This window comes from Crassostrea angulata, chromosome 8 (assembly GCF_025612915.1).
Source record: "Crassostrea angulata isolate pt1a10 chromosome 8, ASM2561291v2, whole genome shotgun sequence".
Taxonomy (NCBI): Eukaryota; Metazoa; Mollusca; class Bivalvia; order Ostreida; family Ostreidae; genus Magallana; species Magallana angulata.
In genome coordinates, this window is record NC_069118.1 from 35008296 (window position 1) to 35020727 (window position 12432).

At 34.6% G+C, this 12432-nt stretch overlaps 2 protein-coding genes across 3 annotated transcripts; one reads left to right on the top strand and one right to left on the bottom strand.

Annotated features, from left to right (window-relative positions):
• Positions 1-103: 103 nt before the first annotated feature.
• LOC128160485 (zinc finger and BTB domain-containing protein 49-like) lies at positions 104-3806 on the bottom strand. Of its 2 annotated transcripts, none has more exons than XM_052823819.1 (4): positions 3589-3806; positions 2553-3032; positions 2237-2438; positions 104-2098 (listed from the first exon to the last, which is right to left on the bottom strand). In XM_052823819.1, exons 2-4 carry the CDS (start codon positions 2949-2951, stop codon positions 1194-1196), a joined length of 1506 nt encoding a protein of 501 aa, XP_052679779.1. In that variant the 5' UTR covers positions 2952-3032; positions 3589-3806; the 3' UTR covers positions 104-1193. The 2 variants fall into 2 exon arrangements, with proteins under 2 accessions (XP_052679779.1, XP_052679780.1); XM_052823820.1 differs by having other exon boundaries at positions 2553-3035.
• Positions 3807-3941: 135 nt separating this feature from the next.
• Positions 3942-12162, top strand: LOC128160487 (proteasome subunit alpha type-5-like). The gene is made up of 9 exons (XM_052823822.1): positions 3942-4077; positions 5809-5916; positions 6214-6340; positions 6707-6774; positions 6874-6981; positions 7177-7235; positions 9310-9412; positions 10225-10311; positions 11987-12162. The coding sequence occupies exons 2-9, from the start codon at positions 5821-5823 to the stop codon at positions 12062-12064; spliced, it is 726 nt and encodes a 241-aa protein (XP_052679782.1). The 5' UTR covers positions 3942-4077; positions 5809-5820; the 3' UTR covers positions 12065-12162.
• The last annotated feature ends 270 nt before the right edge of the window (positions 12163-12432 follow it).

Here is a 12432-nt window from a genome sequence, read left to right on the forward strand (position 1 = left end):
AGTTGGTGTGAAGGGAATGGAAGCTGCGTTAGGGTCTGGCTGGCTAGGTTGTACATGTACGTGAACCCTGTTATAACACGACAATGACGGAAACACAAATATCTGACTAATATTAAATTTATTGATAAAGATAACAATATATATTCCCATAACAAATCATAAGTGTCTCAACCTGGCAAAACAATCAATGTCAACAACATAAAGACTAAAACCTGCTAACAATGCTTAGAATATGAAAACTGTTAACATGGCTACAATAGAGTAAATATCGCTCAACAATCGTGTATATTATCCATTCAACAATATATGCAATGTTGTTTGTTTTTTTTTCATTTTGTACAGATATATATATTTATACATGTATGTATAACAGGAAAATATCACTGACAACATGTATGAGGGTCTAAAGTAAAACAAGAATTCTACCAGAGCTACATTGTGAACAGATCAACTTATTTGCCATTTAACAAAAGTAAGATACATAAGTAGAGACTGCATATGTTCTCAAGTACGACAAAACAAGAAATTTGCCAACCACATTGAATGAGCCATTAATGACACATATATATACAAAGTATAATTAATCTATACAGGAGTCACAAAATGCCAGCATTTCAGCACACATTTACATGTGCACAATTTGAAAATAGTTAAAACTTTGTTAATCAGTGATCACATAATCAGCCCCACAGTAATAAACTTGTGCATATAATTTAAATATTCAACATTAGATATAGTACAAGGCCAGAAATTTAGTCAGTTGTTTAAATTATGAACAAAGACTCTAGTGTTAAATATTTTTTAAGAAGATTCTTATTTTCTTAAAATATTGAGTGAAAATCATATTTAATCCATGTCCTTTCAATCATTACTATAACATAATGAAAAACAATTCTGAGGGATTTATAAAAGCTTGGTCTGCAACAAATAAAATGACCTTATATGTATAATACAGCATACTAGTATGGAACCAGCCATATAGGGGACAGGAGTATACAGTTCTATGTACCAGTAATAAATCTTTGGGACGCAATGCCCTGGAGTATGAAAATAGAAGCTTGAGATTATATAGACAATTAAGGTAAATACAGTCCGACAACTATCACAATGTTGATCAACAAAGGTAAGTTCAACAAAATAGAATAACAAACCATTGCACATAAACAGTTTGAATTGTAAAAATTAAGGAGGCCCTATAGTTCTCCTCTCTCGGATTTGCCCGGTTCTGTCAAATCAACCGGTTCATCCTCTGCTTGTGCAGAAGACATGCGGACATCCTCATCATCATTAAAGGAGTTGCTCAGATTTTCCCCGTCCTCGTCTTCTGATCTGGCCAAGTCCTCAGAATTTTCAGACGTGACCTGCCATCCTGACATGCCCACCTTGAAGTGAGATTTCTTGTGTCTCTGTAGATTCCAGCTCCGGGAGAAACGTTTGCCACAGATAGGGCAGACATGCCGCAAAACATGGTTGTAGCGGTGAAATTTCAGTGACCGGTTGTCTTTGAAACTTTTGCCACATGTACTACATGTGAAGAGTTCCCCGGGGGTGCTCCCATATTCACTACCTTTGTGCTCATGTTTCTGCGGAAAAATAGCTTTTCTGTTACGCTTTGGTATATAAGATTGGAGGCCTCTGTCATGAAGTACCATATGGATGCTCAAGGCTTTGCTGCTGTTGAACTTCTGGTGACATATTGAGCAGGCATTGTATAACTTTGAGTTTTCGACCTCGTCAGGAGATTGATGCTCTTGGACACTTGACTGTTCTAGTCCAACTGATTCGGAGGATTTCTGCGAGAAATTGGTCTCTACAGATACGTTAGAGCTCTGCCCATGATGTTCGTCAGTTCTGCTTTCATTGATTTCATTGCTGCTTTCCAGTTTGTTCTTTTCTTTGAGTTTTGGAGCAAAGAGATGAAAAGGCTGAGGAGAGGGTCTTGGGAACAGCAGGGGCCTAGGGTATGGAGTTCCTAGGTAGGTTGGAGATAGCTGTGTCATGTCAATGATGTTCAGGCCTGGGTTAGGTAGGTACTGCATCCTCTTGGCTAGTGTGCCGGGTGATACAAGCTCCTCTCTCATATGTTCCTCTCTAGTTACTGAAAATTGTAATGAAGAGTTTTTCAGTAAACTTCAAAATTAAATACATACCCGGTATATGGGTACAAAAAATTTACTCCAAATGAATAACTAAAATTCTGTATTAAAGGCCTTGGATATTTTCTCTACTCCTTCACCTGGATCAGGGTGCTCTTGCTTCACTATATCCAGGTCTGGGTTCTCCACAGAGCTTGTCTCTGAAACAGGACGGCCTGATGTGGAGACATTAGGGCTAGTTCCAGGACTGAATCGACCCGAGCTTTCGACGAAAAACAACTCGCTAGAGCTCCTTCCCCTTGGAGATGGTGAAGAATTCTTCTCCTGAATATCTGTGCCAATCTAAAAATTTAAAAAGTATCAAACCATCAATACAAAGTCATACTTCAAGAATTTATCAGTTTCATAAAAAATATTTAGAAATTTCTCTGGTCATATACAAAAAATCAATTGTACCTCATGAACAAATGCCTGATGTGCTCTCAGAAACGTCTGGCAGAGTTTCTCCACTTCTTTGATTTGTAAGACTGTAGCAACTGACAGGAGCTTCTCTGCTGACACCGAGTTGACAGTAATCACACCTGAGTAACAGAAATCTAACAGACATTTTAGGCTGCCTTCATCGAAGCGATGGCAGCTAAACTCAGAAAGATAGCTGTTCTGTTGAGAGAAAGCTTGATAGAAGTATGGACTGAAGGCAGCTAGGATCACCCTGTGGGCTCGGAACCGCTTTGTAGTGGCTACTAGGGTGATGTCACAGAACTCCTCATGCTCATAGAACTCCTGGAAGGCCAAATTTAATTTTGGAAGCTGTTTTTCACTTCTGTAGACCATTGAAAGGGGTGCTGACTCCATTTGTTAACTGTCAAATGCTTACAATCCTTGTCTTTGTCTGTCTTTCATTTTGGATAGTTGTACATCACCATGTACTAAATCCTACTGACAAAAAAACCCAAAACGTTGCTTTAATTATTTTGTTATAACAATGTTCATTCATTTTCATATCTATTCATTTAAGCATTCGTGTAACTAAATACATTTAGTTTTGTCCAGCTCTAAATCTCGTTTTGTTTTTTGTTTTTTGTTTTCTTTATGCCCTTTCAATCCTGATCAAATGGTGCCATGAAAAAGAAGCAACCCAAAATATTCATATTAACAATGTGGGGATTTTTTTTTAATGTTAAGGTTTTTGCAAATCAATTTTCTGATTAAGAATAATAAAATTATGTAATTTTTATTCGAATCTGGCTCTCCTTCCTAATTTAGTAAAATTGTTGTCCAGATTTTAATTTTCAGCATTTTACATGCAAGTAGAACATTATCAATCCCTTTTATTTAACCTATGATTGGATGGCTCGTATTTTACTAATAACAACACATTATTTAAGGTAACCAAAATCAAGTTTTAAGTAATGATAAAATAATAGCAACAGGCCTAATTATTTTAACGAGCCTTAAACACTGATAAAATTAATCATTTTAGAACACTTACCCGTTTGACAACCGAGACTTGAACCAATCAACCTGATCACAATACCGACAACGAATCGTCACCGAATTACTTATATTTCATCAAACTGCTCATGAAAAATTGGATGTTGTCACCTGAATACTGAATTTCGAGGCATTCTTTTTCTGTTTTGACAGCAGCTGTCATCCAAAGTATTTACACATTCCCTCCCTTGATGGGCAATCATACTATTCTAAACCTATAATGGTTACCATATAAGTTCCCGATTGAAAATACTCTAGTCGTCTATTTTAAAATAAAAATACGGATTATGACAATAAGGAACCTCGTGATAATAAGACGGATATGTACAAAATCATTATATATATTTTTTAAAGCTTATTGAGATATTGAATTTTCTTAATTCGACTTCATTTACGAACGTCTTATCTATAACAATATACCCGGCACACCAGCAAGTTTCGCATTGTCACCGAGACTCAGGCCTTTTCAGTGTTTGATTTACTAAAGGTAAGCCTATTTTTGATTTCATGCCTTTGTATACATAACATAAAGTTGGGTGTTATTTTTTTTTTGTTACTAGAACAGCATGTTTCATGACAAAAAAACAAAGGTACCAAAAATGAATTCTTAATATGTTTTACGGTGCTACCGTTATGGCGAGCGCAGCAAGAAATACAAATACCTTGCATCATTGTCAACCTAGTGTTATTTAGGTGTCAACGAACGTTAAAGAATTTTTGAGAGAGTATTGCTCTTCAATAGGTATGCTTAAGGTATTAATTTTAATGGTTATGATACATATACAGCGCAACCCCCTACCCCGAGAGAGAGAGAGAGAGAGAGAGAGAGCGAGCGAGCCAGCCTGGTCCCTGTTTGTAGGTGTGTAATTTCCCACTTTTAAATTTAATGGCCTGACTATATGCAATAACTACATAATTTTTTTTAACTGTTTATTTATTTTTCATTTTATTCCTTTTTATTTAGTTCAAAATGTCCCATTGTTTATTTCCTCCCTTCTCATTTACTTATATATACCTGCCTACTGTACATGTATGTACAATTAGCTTAACAATGGATCAATATGACAGTAAAGTATGGTTCTTGCTAGTATATATTTATATAATCTCTATATTAAAACAAATTTAAAACAAAATTAATCATATGTCAATGAGGCAGGTATCGCAGTCTTTACTGAAATAGCTAGTACACTCATTACAGATGTTTGATCCGCCTCTAAATTTATCACGGGAAATATAGCATGAGTGCACTGTGACGTCATCCATGACTTTGTTCATCTTTGTTTACATTTCTCGACTCAATACGAAGGTATGGAAGCATGTAACAAATCTTTTGAGTCTCGCCAAAGCTTATGCGGCACTCAAAACGTGTCTTCAAACTTTAATTCAGCGTAAATTACGAGTTAAAAGTCGGCCATTTTTGGCATAGCACCACGGGTGAAAACATTAGAGAGCATTATGGGACGTAGACAAAAAATTTTGTTTGATGAACTGTAGGTTTAGCTCGTTCTTTTTCCCGCGCACACTGGTTCTTAGAGCTCGCTTCGCTAGCCGGCGCTGCGCGCCGGCGAGCTGCGCTCACTATAAAGAATCCAAACATTTTAATTAAGGCATTAATTTTAGTAAAAACTGGTTTAGAAAATTATCTGAGTTTGTTTTTATAAACATGATACTGTGTCCTACGTGTGATTAAAACATTTGTGAAAAACATTTTTAACTGTTTACAGTTCGAATTTTCTGGCAGAGATACCATAAACATTGATAGTTGTGCTAAAGTGAAGGGGAAAAAAAAATAAATTGCAGTTCTTAACTCTATACAGTCATGGGAATATTTTGCTTTAATACTTCATTCGTGTGGACACTCTATGTTTTCATATCTACAAAAATCAAATAGAATTTGTTAATTTTAATGGATTGAAAAAAAAGTGCAATGACTTGGCTAATTGTCTTTACAAGTATGCTTATACTAGACTAACACTGAGTACTTGACAACACATTAGCTGTGAATAAGGTCAATTTACATATATATGTGAAAATTTTAAATGTGAAAAATCTGTTATTTGATAGATTATTTATAAATTTCATGATTATTTCATATTTTGTTTGTGCACACATGTCTGCTATAATTGAAAACTACAATACCGATAGACTTACATTTAAGATGATACATGTATTAATAAGCTATTTTAACTTTGCAGATGATATTTCTTATTCATTTTAGATTTAAGCAAATATGTTTCTAACAAGATCTGAATATGATCGGGGAGTGAACACTTTTTCACCAGAAGGCCGACTATTTCAAGTGGAGTATGCCATCGAGGCTATAAAGGTATGCAACTCTCTTCAGCAGTTAGAAATATGCCACTAATGTTTCCCACATCTCAGTTATAAATTATCAGTGTTAAATGTCATAGTAAATATCTTTTGAAGTAAAGACTTAAGTTAACTGTAATGTATATAACAATATCTTCATTTCAGTATTTATTTAGTGTGGTAATCAAAGAAACTCTCTAGAAGTACCTAGCTAAGTTTCAGATATTGAGTTGATCTCCAAAGACTGCCTCAATGTTGACATGCTAAAAAAGGTACATGTATTTTGACCAATGTTTGTAAACTTTGATTTCAGCTTGGGTCCACTGCTATTGGTATACAGACTTCAGAAGGTGTGGTTCTTGCAGTAGAAAAGAGAGTCACCTCTCCATTAATTGAAGCCTCCAGTATAGAGAAAGTGTTTGAGGTGGATGACCATATAGGTGAGACCAATGAATGTGAAAGAATTTCAAAGAATACTGTGGAATCATTTTTAACCATGGGGGTCAATGTTTGTGGGTAGCCAAAATTTTTCTGGTTCGTGGGAACATATTTTCGTTGGTAGTGTGTTCAGGATAATTTTAATAAATCATAATTAAACCAATAATTATGTATAGGTTCGTGGGGATGTAAATTTATAGAAAGGGTTACCCACAAAGCCATGAACATCGGTCCCCCATGAACAATGATGATTCCACAGTACATATTAAACTTTTTACCATGAATATGAATTGGGTTGAAATGTACAAATTCTGTAAGAACAACTATAAGTTGTTTTATAAAGTAACTGATTGTTGATTTGGTTTCAGCGTGTGCAATGAGTGGATTAATTGCAGACTCACGGACCCTCATAGACCGAGCCAGAGTTGAGGCACAGGTGAATTCACATTATTCCACCCTCTGTATGATAAATGTTTGTGTAAATTGATAAAAGAAATGTGTGAAGGATGTTCAGGGTGTGACTTATTCTTTCTAGAATCATTGGTTTACGTACAATGCCAAGATGTCAGTGGAGAGTGTGACCCAGGCAGTCAGTAACCTGGCCCTACAGTTTGGTGACGATGACGCAGACCCAGGAGCAATGGTAAAGCATACCTCCACTCATGCATGTCTCAGGTTAAATTAGACTGAACTGGGATAAAATAATCAAAAATTTGGATTTGGAAAAACTGGATTAAAAAGGATTTAGATTTATAAATATGTCATTGTGTAGATGAGTTTATGTAAATGAAGTCTTGTGACGAGTACAGGTTAATGGTTATCTGTATCTCTGTTACAGAGCCGTCCGTTTGGTGTAGCCTTACTTTTTGCTGGCATTGACAACAAAGGACCTCAGCTGTGAGTTTTTGTCATTATTTATTCATGTGATCAATACTTTTACAAATATGTTATTTAATTGATATAAGTACAAGGGCCAGCATTCACGCATTCCATTTTTACAAGTTTTTTATTTAATTTAATAAAATGCATACCTGTTAACCTTTCAAAGCTGCTATGTGGGAGAATCTCCCCCTTACCAACTTGGCTAAGGGGGAGATTCTGCGTAAACGACGTTTTTTCACGTAAAATGCAAATATATATTAAAAATACTGTTAGATACCTTATTTTACCAATGTTATTAATGCATTTGCAATCATTTTAAATTTTAGTATTTCTATGACTACCAGTGTGCAATTACAACTTGTGTTGCTGTACATGTTCAGAAAACTATAATTTTGTTTGCATGGAACAATACAAGAAGTCAATAGTGCCACTTTTTTATATTAAGTCTTCTTATTGTTCAGTATTGAACCATCACTGCATGCTGACATCTAGGGTAAACACAGAAAATTTATTTTGCGTATTTTGAATTTGCAGTGAAACCCAGTTAAGAAAATACCAGTAAATAATATTCATTAAAATTATTTTTTGCCTTATATATATAATATAGGATAGATTTTTAATTCACAACACAACATGTATTTCTCCAGTATCTCTGTTGTAATGTCTATAGCATCCCTGTAATTCATAGTCTATGAGCTGTACAGCTGTTGACTAATAAACAATACAATAGTCATAGTACCGGTACTGTAAACTTTAAAAACTCTTGTGAAATGCTTTAACACTTTTTCCTCGAGCTTCTCTTTTATCGGTAGCTCGTATAAACACTCAGTGTTCCAAACTCACTTTGATTTTTACCGACTGTGCTGGCCAGACAGAATTAGTCACGACTCACTGCACGTGGCTTGGGTGCTTTACCTGTGCATTTGTTAAGTGACACCACTGGCTGTGTATTGGTTTGTTTGTTTTTTTGGTGTCACAGAGTAAAATCAAGATGTTTTAAGCTTTTACTTAATTTTTTATAAGGCCTATGCATAACTAAATACGTAACTGATTTAAGTCAAAACCGGAAGTAATCGTAAACAGTAAACTGGACTATAACATGTCATACTATGATCACGGTAGACAACACTTGGATGGATTTTGATATATTCAAGCTACACAGCAGCTGTTTGAGCTCAAAATCAGAGAAAAACCCGCAGTGGTTGTTGAAATTTGCAGTAAAGATTCAGAATGGGGGGGGGGGGGGGGGGTATGGGGGAGACAAATACGATTGCGGGAGAAATTTGTCTCCCGCGCGGGTAATAGGTTGGATGCGGTAGATCTTAGATTTTTAGGCCGTTTTGCGGGAGTCTCCCGCGCAATGCGGGAGGGTTAACAGGTATGAAATGTGATAAATTTTTGATAATTTTTTTCTGGACATGTCATGTAATCAAGGCGCAATGAGCACAATTTCTGCAACACCAAGGATGTTATTAAAATGTGCGCACATTGATTTGAAAGAATTCCATCTTGGAATCCAAATCAAAAGCATTTATATTATCAACTTCACAAAATTATCTTTAATTCAAATTACTGTACTTAGTTGAAATTAAACTTTTTGTTTAAAATTAGGGTCTGATAATTTCGGTTAAAGATTTGGTCAGGATTTTTTTTTATTCAGCTCTTCCTGAACTCAAATATTTTTGTTAATACCCAAAATATAACATCAAAATTGTAAATCCACAATGACAGAACAAAAAGTAAATACTTGTATATTAATTTTTCATGAAATTTTACAGAGCCAGAGAGAATAAAAGAGACTAATGTCACAATTTATTGAATTTGATTTTTCTTAAATCATTATTTTACCAGTGCTTCGTAAATCCATGTCAATGAGATCATTTCAGGAATATTTGTCTTAAAAATGACTAAAAATCAAATTGCAGTAATTTAAATTACCGTAGATATAAAAAAAAAATTCGGTACAATTTCATAGCAATCGGTATTTTGCATCTTTAAAAATGGATAACAGCAGTGTCTAGTATGTAATTTTTGAACGGCCCACATAATAGAAGTCAATGGATTTGATTAAATGGAATATTTTATTCAGATACCACATGGATCCCTCTGGAACATTTATACAGTATGATGCAAAGGCAATTGGTTCAGGATCAGAGGGTGCACAGCAAGCCCTACAGGATACCTACCATAAGGTAACCAGTCATCAGCTACTATGGATTCCTAATGGACCGTGAGGAATTAATATCCACGTAAAATCGAGAGAGGCACATCTCGCTTTTTTAAAATCTCGCTTTTATTTTTCGGACATACATAAACTTACATGAAACTATGATAGAAATTTGGAATTCGCTGTTTTATGTTCTCGCGATTTGATGGGAAAAGGTTGACTCGCTGAATTAAGTACTCGCGTAAAATAAGGAATCTGCAGTACATGACTCAAGACAAGGTGAACATAAAGTAGTTCTGCCAAAAAGTAATTTACAATGTATTAGTAATTTCAAAACAGCAAAGAAACTGACCATTAATTATACACAACAAGGTAACCAGTCAATAACACACCACAAAACCTCATCTATAGTAATTACACCCTTCAAGCTGAACACTTGGTAGTAATATATCTCAAAGTAGCCTATAAATTGTAATACACCACAGTGTTCTGTGCATCTTGACTAAATAGTTATTATACAATGCAAAGTAATTAGTAAACCTGTTAGTTGTTAAGCACAATGCTTAGCCAAAAGTCAGTCAGTCATGCAAGGCTGGCTGGTTCTCCAGTGACGCTTGGTATGGGAAACCATAAAGTAACCAATAATGGTATATACTACACAGGACAGTAACTATATGCTGCAGAGTAACTAGGGCACTTGTTACAACTAGTCAGAAGCAATATGGAATACAGTTTTAAACGTTATTATTAGTAGGACATTATTTTATAAAACACTTGTGTAATTGTGTGCAGGGATTTGCATTTCTGTTGCATACATAGATTTTTGTTGCATTTTAGTCTATGACCCTAAAAGAGGCCTGTAAATCAGCTCTAACAATTCTGAAACAAGTTATGGAGGAAAAACTGAACTCTTCCAATGTTGAGGTATGCTATATTGAGTATTTAAAGGGGCATGGTCACGATTTTGGTCAAATTCTATTTTTATGTTTTTATTATTTACAATGCTTTAGAAATCCATTTCTAATGATCAAATAAAATTTGAGAGTCATTCTTAGAGTTATGAGCAAGATACAGGGCTCAAAATTCTTTGTCATGTAAACAAGGCTCGTGCCCTGTTTTTGTTTACATAGGTTCAATATACCAGTAAAAAATATTTTTCCAGCTTATTTGTCCATCTTTTTATTTATTTTAAGCATAGATAAACAGTTCCCAACATTTAAAACATTCGTTTTAGGATTAAAACTGAAATATTTACTTCAACGTTCAATATGTAAACAAATGCTTTGTTTACACAGCAAAGAATTGCAAGCCCTGTAACTCGCTTATAACTCAACAAATGACACTCAAATTTCTGTTGCCTATTAAAAATGCCTTTCTGAAGCATTAACATCTGAAAAATAATTTTTGACCAAAATCTTGACCATGCCCCTTGAAGGTAATCATCTAATAAATTTATATCCAATAATTTATTAATTGAGCTTTTCTGATCATTTTTTATCAGTCGTCTTACTGTAAAGTTTTAAATTTTCAACTTCTCCTGAACCACTGGACCAATTTCAATTAAAATTGGCACAAAACATCATAAGGTAAAGGAGATTCAATTTTGTCAAAATTAAGGGTTATGCTTTCTCTCAAGGGGAAATTTTAGGTATTATGAAAAATTGTTGGTGGGTTTTTTTCAAAAAATCTTCCCAAAAACCATATCGCCAGAAAAATTGAAACTTGTTTGGAAGATTCTTCAGGTAGTCTAGATTAAAGTTTGTCCAAATCATGATACCCAGCGGTAGAGTTGGACCACAATGGGGGTTGAATTTTTATATAGAAAATTAAAACTTTTCTAAAACCATTTGGCCAGAAAAGCTCTTACTTGCATGGAATCAATCTCAGGTAGGGTTGATTCAAATTTGTCCGTATCATTACCCCTATGATTAGGGTCGGGCCACAATGGTAGGGGTTTCAAATTTTTACATTGAATATGTAGGAAAAAAATCTTCTTGATAACCAATCAGTCTGACTCAGAAAAGCATTTACGTTAATGAAAGCAACCCAATATAGTGTAGATTCAAGTTGTGAAAGCTATGATATTTGGGGGTAGGGTAAGGCTACAATTTGGGGGATGGGGTTCAAATTTTTACATAGAAATGTATCGAAAAAAATTCTTTAAGCTTTTATTAGCAGACAGTTTTTTCCATTTACAGCGGATATAAAGTATACAAAGTTTACCGATGAAGCATGAAATAATATTCATTAAGAATGACAGACCTAGTTCATTTCTACAACAGTCTTTTCATGTATGAGTTGCACTAGGCACATGCCAAAGTGTAGTGTGCATTATTTTTCATCAATTTTCATGAAAAGTACTGCACAAGCCAAAAATATTATGTTTATCATTTTGAGGTTGATTTATGAAACACAACAATTAAACATTACTTGTGTTAAACATTTTTCATGGTTATTGATGTTGATTGGGTGAGCATTATGGCCCATGGGCCTCTTGTTTTAGTTGAAAAGTTTTTTTTATACTTCTTTTATTACATTTTTGAAATGATACTTATTTATCTAGATCAATTTTCTGAATAAATGTTGCCTTGTTTTGTAGATGGGAACAGTGACAAAAGAGAAGAAATACCACATGTTCTCTAAACAAGAGCTTGAAGATGTGATTAAAGACATTTAGATCAAAACACTTCATTGTTCATTGTCCTTATAAGACATTTCTGTTTCATGTACATGTATTAATGATAAAGTGCTGAATAAATAAACATTTGACATGACTGTTATTTTATTTTTTAATAGCGACTTTGGAATCTGAATTGAATACCGTAAACTTCTTGATTTGACTGCTTCAGCTCAAGTATTCATTCTTTATCATTCATGACATATACTTATGTTTCTTAGACTTTTATACTAATCTGTCTCCAAGCAAGCAGCCCTTACCCAGTGCCTTGGTGGCAAATTGCCTGAGGAGCAAGATTTTTCAAGAAAGTATATTGTTATAGTTGAGCTGCAATCGCAGTAAAAAAACAAACGGAATCCAGTGTTCTA